Below are 26216 nucleotides of genomic sequence, written 5' to 3' on the forward strand. Positions count from 1 at the left end.
CCCTTCAGAGCACTTTCCTGTAATGCCGAATCCTGGGAAAGCACGAGTTGTTTTAACGCTGCATTTTTGGCTTTGAGGTTTTGAACCTCTGTTGTTAATTCTTGCATTCCTCTCATTAAGTCCTGGATTGCAGCGTCCATATGGAGCTCAGTATCAAGTTCTGGGTGTCTTAAACTGTCAGAGTTTGCCCCCGGTCATACCTGTCTGTCCTTTGTCGTCTTCTTCTTTGAAGGTTTCTCTGTCTTCCGGGATGTCCTGGACTTGTACAGGTAAGGCTGGTGGTCCTCTGTATCCAGCGTGGAATGAGAGCAGACTCAGAGGAAGACAAGAGTTCAGGATTCCAGGAAGGTAAGAGCAGTCAATGTCCGAGATTAAGCGCAGAATCTGGGAAAGGAAGCACTACTCGCAAGTACTGAGATGGAGTTGCGAGCGCGGAAACATGGAAGGGATGCGCGGACAGCCTCGGAGAAGGCAACAGGCCGCTGCTAATAATCCAGGAATGAAAAGGGAATATGGAAGGTATCAGACAACGATACGAGGAAAAGGAAGGAAACGATGAACACACTAGCTGCAAACTCAAAAAGGAGCGTTGAGACGCAACGAGCCGCAGGGGCGTGCCCGTTTTCTAGGACGCCAGGGCTCCGGCATAAATGCTAGAGCGCAGTGTGGCTGATGCGCCGGCCATGTTGAGAGGAGAACGGCTCCAGCGGTACGGTGCACCATGGACAGGGAGTCCACAAGGGGCGTAAATGGCGAGTCATGACAGCTTCGGTCCTTGCGGTGCTCGTTGATGATCAGTCGAAAACGTCCGGCAACAGATGAGGCATGCGATGCACCTCGACAATGATGGTTTGTTGCCGCAAAGAGTGAAAGAAGAACTTTGGCCCAGCAAGGGTGCCGAGTCGGTAGCATCTGGCGTCGGCGATCGGGACGTGACTACGGCTGGCGTCTGGATCTTCTCTGGCATCCTTGAGGTCTTCGGGTGGCGGGAAACCCACCAGCGGATTCTCCTCGGTTGTCAGCGACCTCCACTTTCTCCGGCAGGAGGAAAGCGGTCAGCAGTGATGAACAAGGGACTCCTTAAATCAAAGTGTTCTTAGGCAATAGAGCACGGCGGCTCTGGTCGACGAGATACCAGCGGAACCTCGGTCCGCGGTGGACGAATGTCTGGGTGCTTCTCTTCGGATTCCTCAGTGGTCGCCGTCTCTGGTTGACAGTGTTTCGTAGGTTGGCTCCCCGAGCTCTTCGGCGAAGGTGAGCAGTGCACAATGGTAACTCATAGCTTAGGAAGACGCCTCATCACCAGGTCCTCTGTTGGATCAGTTCTTGGACACGACAGCTTTCAGATCGACGACGTTGAGCAACAGCAATTCTTCTCTTCCAGCAGGTCTTCAAGATTAAGCATCAGTTTCACCTTCAGCTTCTGAACGAATTCTAGCAGTGAGATGCCCCCAGATATACTAGTTGGTCTTTCATTCACTCTGCTGGGTCACACTCAGGCAACCAATCACTCAGAAGGGCACGCAGGCATTCAGGAAGCCAATCAGGCGCACAGTGCATTCAGGCCATTCTCCTCCCTCCAGACACTCACAACAAGAAATGTGTCTTGGGACAAGTACCCAGCCATTCAGCACTCCACACTGCATTCATACCAATTTTGGGCAGGGCTGTCGCAGTCTTTGTGTCACATACTAGAAACCAGACATCCACAACAAGAAGTGCATATTGGTCACACACTCCATTCACCCAGGTCCCACCCCAAGGGTGTACCCACAACATACAGTCACTGGGAAGGCTCCAGCCAGTCTGGCCAGGACTTCCCCACCATAACATATATAGAACTTCCACCCAACAGCCAGTCAGGGGAAGGGACAGAGCCAGGGCTTCCCGGGACTTCAGGAAAAACAAGGTAACAGGGGATGGAAGGAAAGAGGCCACAGGGGCCATCTTGTCTCCATCAGGAATCCACTGATTCCAATGGCAGGACCTGGGCATCCCAAAATGGAGGATGTTCAGGGCGCCTGTCAATTCAGTACAGAGCTGTCACCAGCCCGTACCCTGCTCTCTGGCCCACACACACGTGCCCAAAAACATATACTAGGCGTACAGGGTTGTACTCCCACTCATGGGTGCCGTAAGGGTATTTCAAGGGTCTGTTCACCAAACTAAAAAGAGAGAGCTGCACCGCCAGGAGTCCCACATGAACTCCTGAGCAGAAAACGAGTCAGAATACACATGATAAAGTGATAAAGGACAAGGATGCAGAGGCCCTGTCCCTCTGATGCATTTCCAGCATCACAATATAGCTTCCACTGGAGTCACTATGACACAGAACCTACATCATGTTAAGGGTTTCTAAAACTGTGGAATGGATCTTCTATTGTTCATGAGCATCCATGCAATTTTAGCACCATGCATTTTCTGCCCCCCTAAGAACAAAGGAATCTGAATGCAATTACTAAACCTTTAATGTAAAAAAGGTAGCAGGCGCTCCTCTCCAGAAAGAACATGGCATGATAACCTTTTCTGAGATGAGAGTTTGCAGCACACACTTTTTGCTCACTGTACGCCATTTGGTTTGGCCTCTGCCTCCGCTGTTTTCCAGCGGGTGATGCAAAAGTTGTTTTGTGGAGTAGATGGTGTGGAGTATTTCCAGGACGATATCTTGGTGTGGGGCAGGTCGCGTGAGGAACACAATGAAAGGATTCTACGAATTTTGGGCATTTTGGAGAAGAGTGGTTTGACGGTCAAATTGAGTAAGTGTAAGATAGGGTTGGAGAGTGTGACTTATTTAGGACACACACTGGATGCCAAGGGGATACATCCTAAGGCCGAATTGGTGAAGGCGTTATGTGAAGTATCTCCACCCACCACTAAGGACCAATTACGGTCGTTTTTGGGATTGGCTGAATATTATAGCCGGTTTATTCCCACGTACTCCGACAAGACAGTGGCCATGAGAGCGTTGCTCAAAAAGGGTGTACGTTTTGAGTGGTCAGAGTCGTGCCAACTTGAATTTGAAGGCTTGAAGGCTCAGGTGGACCAGGCTCCATCGTTAGCTTCCTTTTCCCCATCTAGGAAAACAGTTTTGACAGTGGATGCTAGTGAGTATCGGGTGGGAGCTGTTCTTGAACAGTGTTTTGATGGATCGTACCGCCCCATTGCTTTTGCGTCTAGGGTTCTTAGTGAAACAGAACATAGATATGCTGTCATAGAGAGGGAGGCCTTGGCTGCTGTCTGGGCATCCAAACATTTTAGAACATTCTTGTGGGGAGTAGAATACACTATACGCACCGATCATAAACCCCTAGTGCATGTGTTGACAACTAAGGGTTTGTTCCAGGCATCCTCTAGGGTGATGCGCTGGATGGCAGACATGAGTGAGTATAATTTTAAGGTGGAGTATTTACCTGGCAATAAAAATATGGTTGCGGATGGTCCCTCTCGTTTTCCCCGCAATGATGTAACTGGGGAAGACTCAACACAGGCTGTGACGAGTGATGAATATGTGTTGGTGGCCAAGGTGTTTCCGGCCGTCAATGAGCAGGAATGGGGTAGAGAGTGTGCAATGGATCCCGTGTTGAACAACATCAAGGTTGCTCTCGCTACCGGTGCTGGCATGGATGAATTGGATAAATCGTTCGGACAAGTATGGTCTGAGCTGTCTGTGGGTCCGTGGGGCATTGCCCGGGGTACCAGGTTAATACCACCTGATTCTCTTAAGGCCAAGTTGGTGGAGTTGGCTCATGAAGGGCACATCGGTAGATCTATGACGAAAAGAAGGCTTAGAGAGGGGTATTGGTGGCCCAAGATGGATGAGGAGGTTGAGAAAGTGGTTAAGGATTGTGTGGCTTGTTCAGTCAGTGATAAGAGTCGGACAACGTCGCCCCAGCCCGTACAGCCTGTGGAAGTGCCGAAAGACGTGTGGTCAAAGGTGGCCATAGACATTATGGGTCCCATGGACACTTTGGGTGGAGGTTTCAGATATTTTGTAGTGTTGGTTGACTACACATCTAGGTGGGTGGAGGCCACGGCTTTGTCCTTGATCACCACTGAGAAGGTGATTGACTTCTTGTCGGCGGTGTTTGACAGGGAGGGGGTTCCTGCTGGAGTAGTAACCGATAATGGTCCCCAATTTGTGTCAGTCGCCATGCAAGAATTCTTCTCCAAACTAGGAATTCGTCACCATAGGGTGGCTTTGTACAATCCAGAGGCCAATGGATTAGTTGAGCGGATGAACCGGTTCGTGAAAGGGGCAGTTCAGTTGGCCCTCGCAAATGGTTTGCCGTGGTGCAGTGTTGTGACTGAGGCCCTAAAAGCTTATAAGGTTACCCCTTCATCCTTTACCGGTGTGTCTCCGTTTGAATTGATGAGAGGTAGAAAACCAGGCTCTAAACTCCGGGTGGCTGCTCTTGGGGGTGGTGTGCGAAGTTGCATCGATATGCAGGAAGTTCTTGACAAGGTGCACATTAAACAATCCCGTTTTTGGGAATCTCAGCTTGCCAAAAGGAAACCCCTGCGTGTGCAAGTTGGTGATCTTGTGGTGGTGAAAAATCCAAGATTTGTAGCCAAGGGTCTGTCCAAATTTATGAAACTGTGTGTAGTGACCAAAGTAGGTCATGGATATGTTAAACTGCAAGATGGTACCAGATGGAGTTTGAGGCGGGTGGTCCTTGTTAAAGGAAAGCTGGCGAATACTAAGGACCAATGTTGTGAAGGAGGTGGTGCTACAGTTGGGGATGGTCCCGAGTGTGCGTCTGAAGGTGTGGTTCCCCTACGGAGCGATAAGGGTTCCAGTTGTGCTGTGGCGGTTCCTGGCGAGGCTACTCGGGTGGGACATGGAAGTATGGAGGTGCCTGTCTCGGGAGGTGATGGTGTTGCGCCATTAGATGGAGCATCCTGTGCGAAAAGTGTGGATGAATATTCTGAGCGTGATTCTGATAATTGTGCTGTTGGCCCGACTGGGGTGGAAACAAGGGTTGCAGAGGAGTCTTCAGTCCTTGTATCAGATAATCCCGTTTTGGTTCCACACGGAAAGGGACTATGCGAGGACTCTGTTTTAGCGGAAGCCTCCAATAGGGTGAATACTCGCCCGAACCGAATGAAGAAGATTCCAGCAAAGTATAAGGATTTTGTTTTAGAATTTGCAGATGATTAATCTTGAACTGTAAATAATTAGCATTCTTCTATATATGTCTTTTCATGCATATTTCCTTATTTCTTCCTTATTTCCATTTCCTCATTGATGTCCGTATTTGATGTATTTCCATTCGTTGAGGTTTACAGGGGGAGATGTGTAGTAGTTGCTCGCGCCACTGCGAGCTGTTGTCAAAGGTTCCAGGCGAGTGGAATGTTTATGAGTTCCACGCTCGGGGCGGCGGTTGGGTTTTGAAAGGAAGGAGCTGGGAGGTGATGGTGGGTTACGGTGTACAGGTTTGAAGAATAAACGTAACATCCACTTACCTGTTGTTCTACGTTATTACACCTTTCAACCTGAAACACGTGTATGGGGTTGCTTTTGGTACTCTTGTTCAGAGAGGAATTGCCATAGCATTTCAGTGCTGGACTGCTCATATGGGCGGGACAAAGACTGATGTGCAAATGGAAATTTCCCATCTCTGAAAGGTACAGTGAGCAAAAAGCATGTGCCCTTTTTAGAGTACTGCTGGGTTTTTATTACGTTGTCAGGCACAGTTTGGAAACACAACGTACTTTAGATGTGAAGCTGCTTTCCTGGCTCCACCTGTAAACCTGTCATGTTTCCCGCCATCATGTATGTTCATGCTGGTGGATAACAAATGAAGTCCAATGGGATCCGTCTGTAATTCCCACCTGCTGAAACTAGGCAATTACCATATGAATCAATTGTAAAAGGCTTCCACAATCGTTCATTGCGGGATGCATTTACACTTTTCCAAGAACTGGAAAACTGATAGGTAAAGGCGATTTCAGCTTTGTTTTACGCTTCCATGAGGGGAAAAGCACAGAGGGAACCTTTTACACGTATGTGGTAATGGAGGTGCTCTCTTCTGTGCAATTGATTCCTTTAATTAAAATGACCCTCATGATCCACAAGCCAGTACAGTATCTGGCAAGACTGCCATGCTAAGCTACACCATTCTCGGCCCATTCCTGCATTGAGTTGCTGGGCCTATGAGGAAAGGAGACAGTAATTGAACTGGAAACAAAGGAGGATTTAAAGCAAGCTGTGGTAGGTGAGAAGAAGGAGGCAAACAAAGAGGTGGCATTTCTACCTGTGATTTTATTTAAATAATAAACAAAAAGCCTATCTATCCGTGCCTAATGGGGGGTTTACCTACATAAACGAAATCTGACTAGGGTGCTTGTCATTAGTTAGATAGTGCAAATCAAAATGGTACATCCTCTGACCAAAAATTACCTTATGCTGACCCTACCACTAAAGGTTATATCAACCTACCAAAACAAACAAAAGGGGTTCCTGGAGAATGACACAAACGATTTCATCAATATAACTCTAACTCCCGAGGCTCACCTTTGTCCAACCACCAACAGCGTGCTACTACAGGTTGTTAACATCTTGAATGAAAAAATGGACTCACTGACTACTAGTATTAACTCAGTCAAATCTGCTAGTATGGACAACAAGGTAGTTAATTTGACTGAATTTCCAGCTAAGGAGCTGACCCAGCGGGGAAGATCCCACCTTTGGCAAGGTTGGCTAAAACCCACAATGAAGTGCCTGTCCCGGATGTATATAGGATGAATAGCCCCTCTATGGAAGAAGCCTTGACTACACAAGCCCCAATCCCCATAGACCTGTCCTCAAGGTTTAAAAACCTAGAAGGAGGACCTTCTAAACAACAAATAAAGGCCAAGAGTACATCAAGGAAATCTGGCCAAGACGTATTCAGCCTGATGTCAGTAGTGACTATTGCAATGGCACCTTTTTTGAAACTTTATGAGGCGATAAATGATAGTCTAAAACATAAAACAACCTTGCTAGCAATGCTGCACAGCAAGATGATTTTCTTGGAGCTCTTCATCGTGGCATAGAAGTATCCGGGTGACAGAGAGACCCTGGTGGTCGAGACCAGCTAAACTCTAACACAAGGCAACCAAGCACTAGGATGGAAGTCCCAGAAATTTTAAGCTTGACTTTCATATATGTGATAGATCATAGCTTTCAGGCTAGGGCCCAACTGCCTACTAGTTCTGAAGTTGAAACATTAGTAGGTTGTAGCCAACGGCAGTCCTACAACTGTTGTCAACGGCTGCCAAAGCTATGGGTGACCGATCCCTTGAACGAGAAAACACAATCCCTGGTAAAGTCAGGAAACACCTTTGAACTAGTCAGGGCCATCAGTCATGGAGGTTTCATCCAGCAGAGTACACCTAAGCAGAGTCATCAAAAGGGAAAGGTGTAGACCTCACACAACAAAGACTTATCAATGATTAATATCTACTGGAATCCATTGAATATTGGAACAACAAAGATGATTGATAACATAGCAGAGGCTATCTATGATGCATACAGCCTAGATAAATCCTCAATCATCCTATGTGGTGACTTAAATTCACTATGTGGGACATCCACAGATAACATTTGAAAGACCTCTTCTGCCTGTCGCCAATAGATCCAGAGAGGCTAAAATTGGAACCTCCTAATGAAGTCTCGAGATCTCCCTTTTCTAAATGGCCACTTTGAAAAAGGGAGGTTTTGTCAACCTACTTGGAAACGAGGATCGCAAACCCTCTGTGATTGACTTTGTGTCTAAAGATTTGATCGAACTCATTACGTCTTTTGAAGTACTTGCAACTAAGGCTATCAACCACAAAACTGTACGTACAACATCCACAGCTGTAGAACCAGTAAACAAGGGCTGCAGGCTGAAACTGTATAAGCAAGACGTGGAGAAGCTTGGATCTACCATTCGGACCAGCACTCCATTTGGGCCGACTTCAACATCTTGGGGTAACTATGTTCCGCTATTGGCCCCGTATTTGGTCCAGAGCTCAAAGATCATGAGACCTACCTCGGCCGGCTGCCACAAATATGACAAAGAGGTAGCCATTAAAAAGAGAGCATTAAGACGAGCTCTGGGCCTATTGAAACGATCCCACTTGATATCTGCTCCAGCAGTTATGGTTAAACTAAAGAACAACTACAAGAACTGGCTCAGGGGGCATAAGAAATAAATGGTGCAGAAAGATGCACAGAGCACCCTGAAAACACTAGAGCAAAAGAACATAACAGAAATTTGGGCCATCATCAATTTCATCGGAGCCTGTTGGACACTGCTGCTCATTAACGGCGTTGCAGAAAGTGACTGGGTCCAGTTCTTTAACACCCTGTTCTCCTAACAACATGTAGCGGAAAAGGTTGCTCTTAATTCATCTCCCTGGATCTTGTGCTATGATCAGGATGACTTGTTTAACTTGATAAAACATGCCAAATACTCTCGAGCACCAGGGTGAGACCGTCTCTCCAACAAAACCCTCAAACAAAACCAGAACAATGGGTAACAGTGCTGGACTTGATCCTGAAAAACGTCCTAGCAACAAGAGTTTTCCCTCCTCGTTGAAAGAGGCAATTGTTGTCTCGATTTTCAAGAGTGGTGATAGGGATGACCCGGGCAACTATTGCCCAATTGCTCTGTTAGACGTCATGGGGAAACTCTACGCAACACTGCTACTGCAAATATTAAGGGAGTGGTCACTGATTGAAGGACGCCAGGACCCGTACCAGGCTGGCTTTGTAAAAGGCCTGGGGACTTCGCCGACAATTCTTTTGCTTTCATTACTAATGAACAAAACCCTAAGAATGGATTTGAAAATCGACCTTGCCTTTGTCGATTTCTCAAAAGGCTTTTGATGGGATAAACAGCTTTTGTGGAAATGTCCTCCCGACCTAGTGGCTCAAATAAAGGCTCTGCACACAGACACATCTTGCAGAGTATGGCTTAATACATCTGGCCTACTGAGTGAACAGATACCGATAGGTTGAGGCGTGAAGCAAGGATGCCTGCTAGCAACTGCCCTTTTCAACTTTTACATTTCGGACCTCCCACCCTTTATTGGGGAAGTCAAATGTTTCCCTGCAAAAATTTGGGGTGTAAAAGTTAGTTGCCTTCTTTATGCAGATGATTTATTCCTATTAGACACCACCCCTGTAGGCTTGTACAGACAATTAACACAATTGGAAGAATACACCGCTCTAAATCACTTGAAGATCAACACCGGGAAAACAAAGATTATAACCCTACAAAGAAGTAGAGGGAACCGAAACGAGAGATTCATCTGGTGCCTGAGGTCAAAGAAAGTTGATGTAGTTGATTCCTTTAAATACTTGGGTGTTCAAATTTCTAAAAACTCAGCAGGAATAAAAAATACCCAGGCAATGAGACAGAAAATGACTGCTTTATAACCAAGCACTAATCTTGAAGGACAGATTCTGCAGTTTTCGCTGCAACCGCTAATTGTCTTTTACAAAGCTAAAACAGTGCCCACGATGTCCTACGAGGCAGAAGCATTGATAGCCATTCCGAAAACACAATAATGAATACTGGAAGGCCTTTTTTTGGAAGAGTGCTTGGTTTGCCTAAATCTACCCCAATCCAAATCATCAGGAGGGAGCTGGGTCTAGTCTCTTTGAAGGCTGTGGTTGAGTGGAAAGCACTGACCTTTTTTTGGAAAGTACTCAAAAGGCTCCCCACCAACTGTGTTTAAAATCATAAAAAGCATAAATACACTCTAGGACAAGTGTGCTGGGGACCTTGTGGGGCGGGTCATGTAGATCCTTGCTGGACGAACTGGGTACTTCTTGTGAAGAGCTACTAACAAACCCATGGAAAAGCATGAACATATTGTAGGAAGACGATTGGATCAAGACCTGTGAGGAGGCAAAACAATACAAACTGTTTAAACATCTCGAAAAAGAGGTAAGAGCACTTGGAGATATCCCGGCCTACATAAAGACATTTCCAAGCCCTCACTATAGGAGCCAGTTAATGAGGATCAGATTTAACCTCATCCCCACAATGGAGATCACTGTAACAAGAACGGGTTTGATCAGAAACACCATTCTGCATATTTTGCAAGGGCACTGGAGTTTTGGAAAATCTCTTACATCTTTTCACCCGTTGCCCTGCACGAAATGAGAAAAGAACACTATTTTGCAACATTTTTGGAAAGCTCTCCCTCTCTCTCATGTGAGGACTGGTGGTCTATAGAGGAGAAAAGATCTCGCTGACTATCGCTGCAGTAAAATTCATAAAAGACTGCCTAGGACTTTAAATCTGAGGCCTGGTCTCCAAACTAAGGACTAGACGATAAGAACATTGGCCATATAGGTTTCTTTTAATGACAAGTATGAACTGCTGAAGATGATTTTTCTTAGTATTCTTTTTGCTAAACGTTTTTGTATTACACTAATAATGCAAATAAAAAAAAGACAATTCACACATTGCTTACCCTGTGCTTACGTGTTACCCCACATGCACCATTTTTACACATCGCTTTTCCTGCAGTTCCGAATGGGTGTTCCCCTTCCATTGAGATACATGAAAGTTATTGGAAGAAATGTAAGTGTCATTGGCTTTCAGGCAGATGTGGGAGGTGAATGTGGGAGGCGAGAAGTGTAATGTGTTACAGTTAAGTAGAGGTTTACACATTGTATGGTTACCCACATAATAACGTGGTTCGAATTGATGACTAGATGTCATTACTCCATGTTTGCTATTACATTAAATTGTGTATAATGCATGTCTGCTAACGTACAGTGGACATGTTAAGGGTAGGTGAGTTTCCATTCTTGCCTCATTAAGGATAGCTAAAGGCGCGTGGACTCCACTTTCTGTCACTGAGTTCAGATCTTATACTCTTTTTGTAATATTGCTTCAACTCACTGTCCTATTATTGAATAGGGCCATTATCTTAGACCCTTTCCATGGGCGTGCTGGGCAGGGACCAAAGAGCTGTTCCAAGAAAACATATAATGATCTTTGACAAAATAATCAATTGCTGAAATAAAAATCACACTAACCCTTGGTCTTGGTGCTTGTTCAGATTGCATTGCTGCAGCGGCCTTGCACTCTTTTTCTTTTAATCTCTTCTGGTGCCTAAATAGAATTTTTTTGAGATGTAATAAAGACATACGTGAATGAGGGGAATGCACAACTAATATTGAACACCTTAACAACAATTACCATATTATTATCAGCAAATCTTCTGTATTTTATCAGTTTATTTTCATAAACAGTCAATTAGTTGGCAACAATTGGTCTTGGGAGGATAGCTCAGTGGCAACGTGCTCGCCTTAGAAGCAAGACGACACAAAACAACACAGGTTTGATCCCCAGGTTCACGCTTAGAAACCTTGGGGTATTAAGAGTGTCATTAATATCATAACGTAGGTAATATTTCAATAAGGGCATTTTTGTAGGCTTTCTGTCTCAAAATAATTGGGTCGTAGCACAAGAGCGATACACTGTGTGAGGAATGATGACGCTACTTGAGAAAAATTGCATATCTAAATGTGCCTACGTGTTTCCAAAAATACCTTTTTAGTTCTCAGCTGAGAGTGGTCAAAGCGTCTGTGAGGAACCAGTAATGAGACACGGTCTCAGAGGACTCTAAGCAATGGATAAATACTTTTATTAATTGATAAAAAGGGAGTTACAAAATGCCCCACTGTCCCTGACCTAGGAGGTATTTCCCTACCCCAACCAAAACTAAGGGTGTGTCCTGTGTCAAGATTTCCAAAGCAGAAATGTCCTGTGTCCGAAATCCTATCCTTTCCCTCTCATTCTAAAAGTAACTCTAAGGTGTTATGGGTATTATCTTTGGCTTGAAAAGTGCACAAATGTTCACGTTCAACAAAAAGGTATAATCCAACACAAGTTGCAAATTGATAATGTTCACTGCTGTAATTGTGCTGAAAATGGCCCATTGAGTCCTATGGACTCCAAAAAATGGGGACTTACACTGCCACCACCACTTGTAATCCAGCGGTGATACGGCCTGACCAAGTCGCTGTAACAGTAATTGTGTTGAGTGGTATTTCCAGTGGATTTACCACCAGGATACCGCCCAACTTGTGATGAGGTCCTGTGTCTCAAATCCACTTTCCTTTTCTTCATTTGTCAAATGTGTAGACACCTGGTATGCTCCCCTGCCACCAGGTTCTGTCTTAATCCTTGTATTTCTTGTATTCACACAGTTCCAATATTCTGTATCACTTTTATCACTTTTATCAAAGTAGGGTCTCAAACTCACTTTCAATCACCTTCTTTATCAAATGTCCCATGCTCGGGGTTCACCAACTCATGGAACTGGCACTTATCAGTAGTTGATGGAGCTGCTGAAGGGCCTCGGTGACACAGCTTCCCTTCTTGGGGCTCAACGACTTGCTTTGGCATTCTCCGGACCTCTCGAGGCAAACATACAGAAGAGCCCCAGCGTCCCGCCTCCACTTCACAAGCTTACCAGCCTCATCTGGTATCTTCCACATACTTTGTGGCTCCTGCTTTGCTTCTGAGCCCTTCTCTGTGTTCAGGCTACCAGTCACCAGTCACCAGGAAGGGTTCTCATCTCTTCCTGCTCTGATCCCAGCATGGAGAACTAGCTCCTCCAGTCCTTCCTCTCTCACTGTCTCCCGTGTTGCCTGTTAACCTGACAGCTTGGTATTCCCGGCAGTGTCTATCTGGTTGAATCTCCCAGTTACTTTCAGCAGTTCCATCTTTAAAATCCTGCTTCAAGGAAGGAAGTTGCTTGGAGCCAATCAGCTTCCTCCAAGCATTAGACTGCTCCTTCTGGTTCTGCTGAGTATTCAGCATTACCAGGCTCCTCATCTCAGTCTTTATGATTCTGTTTGTTACAGGCTTTAAGGGTTGTTGAAAGGGATGGTCACACTATGCCATCAAGGAATGATGAATGGAAGGGCTATTCCTAAAAGAGAAAGGGGGATCCCATGTCTCATCTGATGATGCCACACCCTCCCCCTGAGGGCCACATCCCCTCATGTGATCCTCCCTCAAATAGCCACCCCAGGGTCAAGATCAGATAGCAGCTGCCGTCCCCTGGCCACATGAGGAGAGGCTAGCTCCAGGAAAGATTACATCATCAGAATAGTCACACCTCCTAACCTATTTCTGTAAGTGAAGGTTGTGAATTTGTGTGAAGGAAATGCCTATTGAGCATTTATCCATCATTGTTTTTGCCAACCCAGACCTGGCTGGGTCAACGAAAACCTGATAAACGACTCTGGCACATTAATCCCAAAGCTCAAGCAGCCCTCTATGTTCACTTGTAGAAATAATGACATGAATGATGCTGCAGGAAGCCATTAAAGAACAAATGAATTACGTTTGTTAATGTTGTTTCTGAGGGATCTGTCCTTTCATTTATTCTTAATCTTAGAAATACATTTTCCAACATCAGTCTGGCTTTAGAATTTATGTCAGCCACCAGCTGGGTTCAGTGCTGCTCTCTGTACGCAATAATTGGTGCAGCAGTGTCCCTCACTCCGGATGTGGCACCATGGGTGGGACTGCCTTTCTACAAGAGGTGCACAAGCTTCCCATACTGAGTACTAACTTGAGAGGATAATGAGTGCGTAGAATGAAGGATTAATCCATTGTAACAAACATTACTAAAGGTAAGTGATTTGATATTCTCATAGATTCGAGAGTGTGGAAACAACACCTACACCAGGAAACTCTGGAGCACCACATCACCAAAGCGTGCCTCCCGACCTGTCAAAGGATTCAGGCAGTAATAATTGGTGAAGGTGTGCATGGAAGCCTATGTAGCTGCCTTCTAGACATGCACAGAAGAGTCAGCCCGCTGCAAGGCAGCGGTAGCCACCAGGCATCTGGGTAGGATGGTACATGAGATCTTCAGGCACTTCTTTCTTGGTCAGATTATACCACTCTGAAATGCAGAGGATTATCCATCTTAATCTGGTCTGATTAATAGCAGTCTTGTGATCTCAAGCCACCACCAGGCTTAGTTGGGACTGGTGGCACGTCTCTTGGGAGAAAGCAGTGCATCCAGGACATCAACCCAGCTTCTCAGCAGCCAAGCATGCGTGCTAGGACTCCTCAGGCTCTGGTGGTGGACCCTGCCACCCAATTGGGAGAGTAGATCTACTCTTGCAGGGAGGCACAAGGACAGACAGATGGACATTTCAAAAAGTATTGGGTTTAACCCCAGTTGTTCAAAATCGTGAGTGACCTAAACTTTTCCAGTGGCCTCAGAAGCTGCGTTATAACAGGAATCATAGACAATGGGCCTCATTACGACCCAGGCGGTAAGGGGTTAACGGCAGCGTTAACAGCGCCGACCCTTACCGCCTGAGTACGAGGTCCCTTAGCGCCATGGCGCTTTTAACACCTGCTTTTAGCAGGTGTTAAAATCCATGGCGCTAAGGGACCATGGAGTTAATTACGCCACTCTGAAATGCAGAGGATTATCCATCTTAATCTGGTCTGATTAATAGCAGTCTTGTGATCTCAAGCCACCACCAGGCTTAGTTGGGACTGGTGGCACGTCTCTTGGGAGAAAGCAGTGCATCCAGGACATCACCCCAGCTTCTCAGCAGCCAAGCATGCGTGCTAGGACTCCTCAGGCTCTGGTGGTGGACCCTGCCACCCAATTGGGAGAGTAGATCTACTCTTGCAGGGAGGCACAAGGACAGACAGATGGACATTTCAAAAAGTATTGGGTTTAACCCCAGTTGTTCAAAATCGTGAGTGACCTAAACTTTTCCAGTGGCCTCAGAAGCTGCGTTATAACAGGAATCATAGACAATGGGCCTCATTACGACCCAGGCGGTAAGGGGTTTACGGCAGCGTTAACAGCGCCGACCCTTACCGCCTGAGTACGAGGTCCCTTAGCGCCATGGCGCTTTTAACACCTGCTTTTAGCAGGTGTTAAAATCCATGGCGCTAAGGGACCATGGAGTTAATTACGCCACCGTAATTTACGGTGGCGTAATTAACGCCTTCCCCACTCCCATTATGCCCTATGGGGCAAAAATGGGAATGGGGAAGGGTAAATGGGGATTGGGGACTTACCGCCCCGCCAAGGTCGGAATGGGGCGGTAAGTCCGCCAACCACCATGGCGTAAACGTAGTTTACGCCATGGTGGTAAAGTCACGCCCCAGGCGGTAACTTACCGCCTGGGTCGTAATGAGGCCCAATGGATGGAGGAGGTCAAAGTTCCACTCAACAATCAATGCGTCCCTTAGAGCACTGCAGGCAGAACACTGCCTTTAGTTTATTTATTTATTTAATATGTCCACAGCCACACATGGCTTTATATATAAAAACATATATATACAAACTCCATTTCATCATAAAATACCAGAGATACCACAAATAAAATTGATTACATATAAAACTAGTTAAAACAGGGTGCCAACAGACAACTCCGTTAAAGTAGATAAAACAAGTTCATAAAATGTCATCATATGGAACATAAGATTCTGATTATTTCTATGCAAGCTTGCCATGTATCATACATATTCACATCCTCATGTGTATTATCATACGCCTTCAAATATGTGCGCCTTAGAAGGTTGAGGCTCTCACAGTGACATATAATATGCTCAGCTGACTCTGTGGTTGTCATCCCACCTAGTCTGCAATGTCTCCGCTTCCTATCAATTCACAGTTTGGCCCCTAAGACCTCCAGTGTGTCTCACATATTAAATTTGAATAAGAGATGATGGGCCTCATTACGAGTCCGGCGGTAATCGTGGCGGTAAAACCGCCTGGTTACCCCCGGACTCGTATTACCATTCCGTCTCCGTGACTCCCGGAATTACCAGGGCATTACAGCCCCCGGTGTCCCGGGAGTCACAGAGGCTGAATGGTGTTAATCCCCATTCCCATTGAGTCCCATAGGACTCAATGGGAATGGGGAAGTGGAAACACCAGCACTATCTCGTGATGGTGCCGGTGTTTCCACGTCCGCCTGTAGGCGGGAGGTGTTCAACCCGCCAGGTCAGATCACCTTCCACTTGCAGGGGTCGGGATCGGGCGGTTTGGAATTAACAGTGGCGGCGGGTTTACCGCCACTGTTAATTCCGGACCGCCCGACCCGTAATGAGGCCCAGTGTCTTACAGTATTACAATCATGGTAGGCTGCTTGATACTTAGGCTTTATCGAATCAATGGACCAGAACTCCAAAAACAGCCCACTATTTGTTTTGGTCGCAAGATTAATCATGTTCCGTTCTTTGGCAAGATTTAATATATCAGTTTTCAGTAAACGTTTGTTCTTGGCATGGGTGTTTTGCAACCATATCGCTGCATTATCTTTAGCCCATTTAAGATACCCTCTTCATCACTGCTATAATACTAGAATCCAGCAGAATCATTTTTGTAACAATATCACGCATTAGTTCCACAACAAAAGTATTGTTCATTAAAGTGCATCATTTCACATACAACATTGCTGTTTTGTACTCTAAAATGTCAGTAGCGCCCATAAAATCACATTCTAATAATAGATATTCTCTGGATAAGGATTTAGGCAAATTTTTAACAGTTTTGTTTCAAATTGGTTAATTTCATTTACATATCTTACACCCCATATTTCTGCTGCATAGAGTAAGCATGATAACACCTTAGATGAATATAGTAACAAAACAGTACTGACTGAAAAACCAACTGGTTGGCCAAAAAAGTGACTTATTGACATAACAATCTTCATACAGTTCAATTTTATGTCCTTCCAATGTCGTTTCCAGCAAAGTTTGTCATCAATAATCACACTTAGGTACTTACTCACTACTTCAATTTGTGGATCCATATCATCCATTTATAGTTAATGGAACGAGGGCATTTGACTTTCCCAATAAATGGTATAATTTTGGTTTTACCAATATTGATACTTTGGCCATTCACGCTTGCAAAATGTTCAAGGGCTTTCAGTTTAGTTTGTAAACCATTAGGAGTGTAGTCTAAGAGTAAAAGGTCATCTGCGTAACCCAGCCAGTCCAATCTCAAGTTACCTATTTGTATATCATCTGAGATTATAGCCTGTAAATCCACCATAAGATCGGCCAGGTACAAGTTAAAAAGAGTAGCTGCAAGCATACATTCTTGCTTGACTTGTTGCAGGGTTTTAATAGAGTCAGACAACCTTCCTTCATTATCAAGGCATATTCTCACAGTTGTTTCAATGTATAATAGTTGAATCATGCTTAATGAACCAGCTGGTATTCCCCAAGCTTTGAGTATGGACCATAATCTTTCACATATTATAGTATCGAATTCTGCTGAAAAATCTACAAAAGCAGCAAATACAGGCAGATTACACATTTTCCAAGAGCATTCAATAGCTGCCACTAGGTTCACTATATTGTGAGTGGTCAACGCTGCCTTTAGTAGGGGAACTTGCACATCGGGGTCAAACTCCAGGCTAAGAGGCACACGTAAGAGGACCTCCGAGAGGCAAACATCTCATCCCTAACTTTCTGACACAGTGTCAACTCATGGGAGACTGAAAAATGCCTGCTTAACTCGTCTACAACAATGCTCTCCATCATGGCCAGATTGTCTTCTGACAGGAATACATTGTTCTTAAGAAGCCATGACCATGCTCGTATTGCTTCCCTGCACAGAGGCAGCAACTCCATACCAACTCTCTTGTTGAATTCATGCATGGCCATCGTGTTGTGCATCAGTATATGGACACACTTGCCCCACAAAAGGAAAGCAACGAGGGATAGCCTGGTGGCCTGTAGTTATGTGAGTTTTATGTGTTCATTTTGCCTCAGGGGAGATCAGTCTGTTTACTGGAAGATCCATCTGTTGAGCACCCCAAACATTCAAGGAGGCACTTGGGACTAGCGTTACTTGAAGCCAAGGGTGCCATAAAGGCTCTCCCCCAGCAAGTGGTCTCTGCAGGCCCACTAGGAGTCTTCATGTGACTCTTTGCTTGAGACTTGTGAAAAGCCTGCCACATTGTCCTAAAATCGAGATCACTGACATCGAAGCAGCCACTGGAGCACGCTCATGCACAACTGAACTTCTGGCATGACAAAAATACAGGAGGCCATGAAACCCAGAAGGAGTAGAAAGGCAGAGTCTGCACTTGACTCTGGGACATGATGACCTGCACCATATGAATGTTGTGTGTCATAAAGAATCCTTGTGTGGAAAGGCCCTGCCTGAGTGCATGCCCAGAACCGAACTGGTGAACTTGAGTGACTAGCAGGGAGGTCCCTGGGACTTTTTGCACTTTAGTATGACGCCCAAGCTGTGCATCAAAGGACATGTTTGGCACAGGTGGGCTGACACCAAACAGCTCTAAAGAGCGAGACTGAAAGTACCCACCGTCGATGTAGATGTGCAGCCAACACAGCTAACATCTTGGTGACAACTCTTGGGGTCAAAGAATGTTCAAACTGCTGGAGGAGCAAACTGGTAATTAGTGTTGCCAAACAATAACCTCAGGTATGTTTGTGCTTTGGGACAATCAGGAAATGGAACAAGGCTGCCTGTAAGTCCAATGGGTTCCATGTAATAATGTTGCCATGAAAAAGTACTCGTCGGGTTCTGGTGACTTTTTCCTGGCTATCAACATTCTTTACCCAAATATTCTAGGAGGGGTATAATTATATGTTATTACCTCCAGTCCTAGAATATTTGGGGAAAGTGTTTGATAGCCTGGAGGGTGCATCATTAATGCATTTTTTTTATAAAGTCGCCAACCTGATGACTTTTTTCACTGTGTCATTCAATATAACCTGATACCAGTCCAGTGATAGAAGCCAGTCCACACATGTCAACACTTGGACGATCCGGTCCAATGAGACCAAACTGAATTTATCCTTGTGAAAGTACAAATTCAGCAGCTGTAGATGATTGATGGGATGCAGGCTCCTGTACTTTTTCGGTATCACAAAATGAAGGGAGTACCAACACCTTCCTCTCAATGGAGCAGGAACATGTTCTCTTATGAGCTTCACCAGGAGTCAATGAATTACCTTCAACACAACATAATTTTCAGAGGAAAATGATGGGGAGAAGGGTGAAATGGGGGAAATAGAGGCACCAACCCTGTGACACGACCTGTTAGGACAAGCATAGGCAGTGGTGCACTGCCACTCTCTTACCTATAGAGATAACCTCTGCACAACAGAAAAAAATGCGAAACATTTTCAAATTAACGTGGTTTTATACAAGGGCAGAGGAGGGTCAAGTGGAGGCAGAAGCAGTGTCTCTTATATCACTTCTGTCCCTACCCTGGCATGGTCAATGCTGCTAAATTTGCTTACCAGTGGGCTTTGGATCCTTAACCCTTTCAGGAAATGAGGATGAGGACTAAAATGACCACCCTCTGGAGGAAGTAGCATAAAGCTTCTGAACATCTAAACCAAATTATTTGGCCATGCCCTTGGAAGCATTAAACTTCTCCAAGGACTCACTGAACTTTGAGTCAAATAGGATATCACTGCCAAACTGCATATCCACAAGCTTGGTTTGGCTACCCAGGGCACGCCCCAATGTTCTAAAACAGAATAGTTTCTGAAGCACTGTTACTTGGCCCATTGAGCAAGCCACACAAATAGGCGATGTCCAGGCCTCATTGTACGAACTGGAGCACCATGCCTGTGCCTTTCGGTACCAAAGAGGAAAAACCCTTCTTCATCTCAGGCATGGGTTAATTCTCAGCTGCCTCTGAGATAACACTCTACAAAGTGTGAGAATATTTTGCACCGGTCACATTCACAGCCTGAAACATAAGGAAATACATGAAATCCTTGTGACCCAGGGCATTGAGTTGTGTGTGATTCTTGTTAGGGAGTACGGACGCAGAGAGCGATTCCTTAAACTCTACAGTGGTGGCATGAACTAACAGGATTTCGAGGATTATGTAAAAAAGTAAACCCAGATCTTTGGGTGCAGGGCAATGCTTTGTAGCATGATCCATGCCCATTACCAGAGCCAAAGCAGTTTCCAAACATGCCACCTTGAAAAGGTCAGTGCCAACTGGGTTAAACTGGAAAAGCGTCCCTCTAAAAGGAACTCAGAAGAATGTCTGTGAGGGTATGCAGGGATAACACCGCCAGTAATAAATATGTCATCAGGAGGAAATGTTTGTTTGAATCTGCAACCGGACTACTATCAAGCACTTTGCCCAAATATTCTACGACTGCAGGTAGATTAGTAAATGACACCAGTCCTAGAATATGCTGGGAAGGATTTTAGGAGTCAGGGGAAAAACAATGATCCAGTGGCAATGTTTTTATTGGTGATATTTGATGGGGCAAACATGGCTTTGATTAGTGTCCTTTGTAAGAAAAAATGTGGCTTTGCATGTGAATAGACCTGCATCAAATCAAACTCAGGCACAGTGTGCTAACTGCTACCATCACACAGCTCAGAGGCCAAGGTGGTGCGAATATTATCCTGCCTGAAAAACATCTTTGGCAAGTCCTCCACCTCCCCAGAGTCCATGTTTTCCAAGCCCTAAGGGGCAGGGTCACCAGAGTTAACCAACTTCTGATAAAAAACGGGTCCTGGAAGCTTCTGTTAAGTCCAGTGAAGTATCAGCATCGAGCAGTGCTGGAGCAAAAGAACAGTGAGTCAGGCCTTAAGGTGTGACGGCTTGCTGAGAAGTGCTAGTAGAAGAGAGCAGTCTGCACAACCAGGGCCTAAACCAAGCAAGCAGAAGTACAGTTGTTGCTGGCTGAAGAGGCGCCTCTCCCCCTCCAAACTCACTGTGAGCCATGGCTCCACCAGCAGCGTATAAATAGAAGACACTGATGTTGAAGCCTTTGTGAAGATTTCAAGCATCTTGCATCTGAACTCTTCCCACTGCTCCTGAGTGGAGGACCAGGTGGTTAACCATACCTATTCCTTGGCAGGTCTTGATTCTTCCAAGGTATTATCTCTGAAATTAGAATGACGGTGTCTGTTACTAGAGGGAGAGTGTGAAGAGCTCTGCTTTGAAGAGTACATTTGAGAGCGATACCCCACATGGTGTTTCCTCTTCTTTCTGCATTCTTGATAACATGGGAGGGACCCTTCTGGTCCCTTCTCAGTGACTCGGGGCATCTTCGAATAAGATTCCCAAATCCAGGGACGTTGAAACGGTCAATTTTCTGCCCTCATGGAGCTTGATGAGAGGTTTAGCGGCACGCTCCCGCAGGGCCTTGAGGTGGATAGACTTGCAGAAGCTGTATTCCTCTGTGTTGTGATTTTGTCCCAAGGAATCAGAGGCACATTTTATGGTGGTTAGGCACAGGCATTTGCCTGCCACAATCATAAAAGGGCTTATAGCTTGAGGCCTTCAGGGATTTAGGCTTGACATAGTTTTAATGCATAAGGAGTGGCATTGCAAAAGAAGCTTACTAAATGAGCAAATGAAAGTAACTGAGATGATGGGGCATGCCCCATACTCCATATTTACAACCTATAATGTCACATCTCGAGTCATGTTATACACAACACCAAGTAGAGTTGTTGCAGAGCCACAGTGTGCTCCCTGGTGGCTGAATCTTTTTCCAGATGTTATACTGACATTGGAGAATGCATTTCTAAAATGAGTAGAATCACTTACATATTTATCTTTCCACAACAAAATATCTCTACTATCAAACCTTAGATGAAAACATACTCCATTAAGACTGGGGAAACACCTTTATTAACATGGTTTGATAAACATTTCAGACAGACTAAGAAAGCATTATTCTCTGACATAAAGTCAAATAAGGCTAATGACCAATCCTAGCTAGCACTAAAGCAAAGGAGCTATAAAGGCTTTGTAGCAAGGAAGATAGAGGACTTTCTCATTAAGCAATGGGAAGATCATAAGGCTCAGTCCTAAATAATAATCAGAACACATTTTGGGGAATAGTATCTTTAGGTAACCCACCAAAAAAAACAGGGTCTAGGAGTACAGAAACAAAGTGGTTTCATCGCTCTATTCTGCTAATGCTGGAAAATTGGTAAATATTGAGGGGCCTGATAACAGCATGTCATCGACCACCCATAGATATACTGAAATACGGGCACTACCCTCCGCTTATATGACATTTAGTCTAAAAGAAGTACAAGTGGCGCTTAATTTGCCTTCATTTCATAAAATGTCTGGGCTGGAATCCATGCCTATTGATTTATTTAAAGATAATGCAGAAATGTGGGCATCTTACTTAACTAAGTTTTCCAATGAGCTAAACATTGATAAAATGGTACCCCACAGCTGGCAATGGTCAATTATTGTCCCTATCGACCAAAAGAGCAGCACAGATGAACCATCAAATTACCAGCCCACATCGTTCTTCGATTCCCTCTCAAAATTATATGTTAAAGTGCTATTGGGGAGGTTGGAAGAATGGTCTGAGACTAAGACCATTCTGTCTCCAGTGCAAACTGACTCCAGAAAGTCTAGGGGCCTCATTACGGCTTTGGCGGTAGCCATGCTGCTATTGGTGGCATGGCTGCCACCAAAACCGGGTCCGGGTTCCCTGAATGGGGAATTACCGGGCCATTCCGAGTTTGGAGGGCCCGGTAATTTCTCCCCCAGACCTTACCCATTCCCATTCGAGGCCCCATAGGGTTCAATGGGAATGGGTGCAGGGAGCTTACAACGGGCCGATTACGACCGGCCCATTTTTAGCTCTCTGGTCCCCTCGCGGGACCCGGTAACAACGCCTGGTTTTACCAGGCGTCCTTACTGGGTTCCGCGAGGGGACCTCGTAATCAGGCAGAATTGGTTTAACGGGTCCGCATCCATTAGCAGCACCCGTTAACCCATTCTGCCAGGGTCGTAATGAGGCCCTATATCTACCGTAGATCAAGTACTATGATTAATAATGCTCCTTCAAAAATATGTATCATTGCAGAGGGTCCCTTTGTTTGTGGCGTTTATTGATGTCCAAACACCTTTAAATTCTGTCTCAAGAGACCAATAATTGACCATATTAGATGATGTAGCTGTCCCACGCTTGTTGACTGATGCCATACATTCTTTGTAGTCCAACAGTTTTACCATTGTCCGCCAGGGCCTATCAGTCCAGTGTACTAAACCACTCACCGTCATAAGAGGTGTTAGACAGCGGTGAATGCTCGCCCTGTTGTGTTCTTTATATATAAACAACATTGCACAATGACAGCAACAAAGATGCCCCCACTTTGGGGGGAAAAAGTGGGGACTCCTATTTCCTAATGATGCCAATTTAATCTCTAGTATGCCTACTGGATTTCAGTGTCAGCCAATCACGTTTTCTTTTTTCTTTTTTAAACTTTATTTATTGCTTGGCAGATGAACATAACAGTGTTGGTTATAAAGGTCTGGCTGCACTCACAGGCTAATCATGTTTTCTGACATCTACTAGAAAAATAGGCTGTCCATAAAGACCATTAAGACCATAAACAAGCTTCCCAGATGTTACCAAACTTCCAATATAATTAACAATATTGTTATTGGAGTGGTCCATAGTTATGACTATCTGGGGATACGCTTGTAAAAATCACTAAAATGGGCAGAACAAATTACTAAAAGCGCATTAACTTTAACAAGAAGAAGTATGGCTGTGGCTAACTTCTCCAAGCATTATGGTGATTGTACACTTTCTCAAGCCAGCAAAGTGCATAGAATGGAAGCAATCTATGCAGCAGTGTATGGTAGTCAGCTCTAGGGGCACTCAAATATAGTATCACTAGAATGGGAAAAAACAACATTTTGAAACATTTACTGTGACTCCTGCGTAGTGCGCTGATGATTTAGATGAATTAGAACAAGGCACATAGGGCATAGCCCATGTTCACAAACTCAAGCCTCTATCATATTGCTAAGGCTACGGAATGTTACAGCTATAAGCCTCTATCGTAAAGCTCTACACCATGCACTAATAGTACACAATGTAAAAATAAATCCATGACTTAAGTATAGCAAAAGAATGATGATTATTTTAGGGCAGACTAGTCACTGGAATAATCCCTGCATGTACAGCTTGAAATTTGTAGCTCATATGATGAATGGTACCTAAAGGAGATAAGCATGTCTGTGCCAATAAAACCTGTCTTCAGAATATATGTCAATGAAATTGACTCTAGTTCTGGAGTTCTACTTTGATATTCCAAGCAAGAGGAACACAAAAATCAGATTAGGCATTTTACCTTGGTATTGCCACTTATGTCAAGGATTTCCCCCTTTCTCACCTTAGTTCGATCCTTGCAGGAATTCTTGGAAGGAGCCTTCTTGCGTATGGATCGGGTTTTGCACAAGCCCGTGCAAGCCTCTTCTGGTTCCAGCGTGCATTCAGCATTCAGCGTCCAGGGGTACTTGGAGTCTCCGGGAAGTCCAGGAAACGAGGGAGGTGTACTCAGAGGCGGTACACGGATCCAGGAAATCAAGGCAGAGTAAGGAGGGAGGAAGGGAAGAGGGGGAAATCGAGGGTCCGGGAACCAGGAAACAAGAGATTAGTTACAGCGAACTACGGAGCACACGTTTAGCCACTGCAAGCGGTAGCGTAGAGACGCGCTGGACCGCAGGGGCGTGGTCTCTTTGTAGAATGAGCTACGTCTGACGTGGAGGCTGGTGGAGAGCGTACCACGTTAGACGGCCATGTTGGAAGTACCAAGGAGTGCAAGCGCCATTGTGACAGAGACCAGGAAGTCCAAAAGAGACGCGTTCTATGGATCATGACAGCATGCCTCCTCCGAAAACCTCTCCCACCAGGTTTGCCCGGGTGTATGAGATGATATCTTCTGAGCAATCGAGGGGTATTCAGATTTGAAAATGGTTCCCAGGTTCTTTCACTAGGAGGATATCCTTTCCACTCAACCAGGTATTTTAAGTTGACCCCGTTTATTCCTTCCAGATCTCAGAGGACTGGGTTTGCATCCGAATGTCTTCCAGGAGACTGATGCTTGGGCTACAAAAATTTTGTGGGGAAAAATCTTTGGGAAGGACCGATCTTCAAGAGTTTCGTAGTCGGGACGTCGGGATAAGGCGTCAGCAATTATGTTCTGTGATCCGGGGACATGATGGATGTGGAACTGGTACTGGGCAAAGAAGAAGGACCAATGGGCTTGACGACTATTCCTACATTCCAAAGATTGTAGAACTTGAAGATTTCGATGGTCCGTACGGACCTGAACAGGATGTTTAGCTCCCAGAAGTAGATAACGACATTCTGTGAAGGCTTGACGGATGGCTAATAGCTCCTTTTCCAAGTCGGAATAATGAGTCTCGCTGGGAGTCAGGTTCGTGAAAGGTAAGCAATGGAATGTTCTGATTTGTCCTCAAATTCCTGTTTTAGCACTGCTCCTATGGCACAGTTAGAGGCATCCGTCTCCACTCGAAATGGTTGATTAATATCAGGTTGAGCTGGGATGGGGGCTTGAGTAAAGTCTGCTTTTAATCGTTGGAATGCCTTATCTTGAGCTGATGTCCAGAGAAAGGGAGTATCTTTCTTCAACAATGCAATGATCTGTTGAACAATCTCAGAAAAGGACGGAATGAATTTCCGGTAAAAGTTGGCAAGCACCAGGAAGGATTGAATCTGTTTCACGGTAGTGGGAACATGCCATGATAGTATGGCTTTTACCTTTGAGTGGTACATTCCAATTCCTTCTGGACTAAAGACGAATCCTAGATAGTGAACAGTAGAGACATGAAAAGGGCATTTCTCGGGTTTAGCTAGGAGTTTGTGTTCACATAGCCGTTGTAAGACTGCCTTAACATGTTCTTCATGCTTTAGATGGTCCTTGGAGTAAATCAAGATATCGTCCAGGTAAACTATGACGAAGGGGAACAGCATGTCAGAAAACACCCGATCCATGAAACGTTGGAAGACCGCTGGGGCATTAGCGAGTCCGAAGGTCATGACCAGGTATTCAAAGTGACCAAAGTGTGTTCTAAAGGCTGTTTTCCATTCGTCTCCTTCCCTGATACGGATCAGATGTTGGCACCCCTGAGATCCAATTTCGTGAATACTACAGCTCCTCCCACCGCTTCCAGGATATCTGAGATTAAGGGCAATGGGTAGCGGTCTTTGAGGGTGCATTGATTTAATCCACAATAATCGAGACAAGGCCTAAGATCTTTAGTGTCTTTCTTGGGAACAAAAAACAACGAAGCTCCAGCTGGAGATTTGGATGGTCTTATGGTGCCATTTTCAAAGTTGGTATACAAGTATTCTCGGAGGGCCCTTTTTTCTGGTTCGGATAAAATGAACATCCTTCCAAAGGGAATCACTGCATAAGGTTCT

The 26216-nt window shown here is 45.1% G+C and overlaps 1 protein-coding gene across 1 annotated transcript in view; it reads right to left on the reverse strand.

Annotated features, from left to right (window-relative positions):
• The window catches only part of LOC138511076 (trichohyalin-like), a 3831204-nt gene that overhangs the window by 396900 nt on the left and 3408088 nt on the right, over positions 1 to 26216 (reverse strand). Inside the window, exon 32 of the mRNA XM_069626576.1 lies at positions 11024 to 11099. Coding sequence (XP_069482677.1) covers positions 11024 to 11099 — 76 coding nt within the window. The remainder of the gene's footprint in view (positions 1 to 11023; positions 11100 to 26216) is intronic.

This window comes from Ambystoma mexicanum, chromosome 6p (assembly GCF_040938575.1).
Source record: "Ambystoma mexicanum isolate Mex_15411 chromosome 6p, UKY_AmexF1_1, whole genome shotgun sequence".
NCBI classification, from domain to species: Eukaryota; Metazoa; Chordata; class Amphibia; order Caudata; family Ambystomatidae; genus Ambystoma; species Ambystoma mexicanum.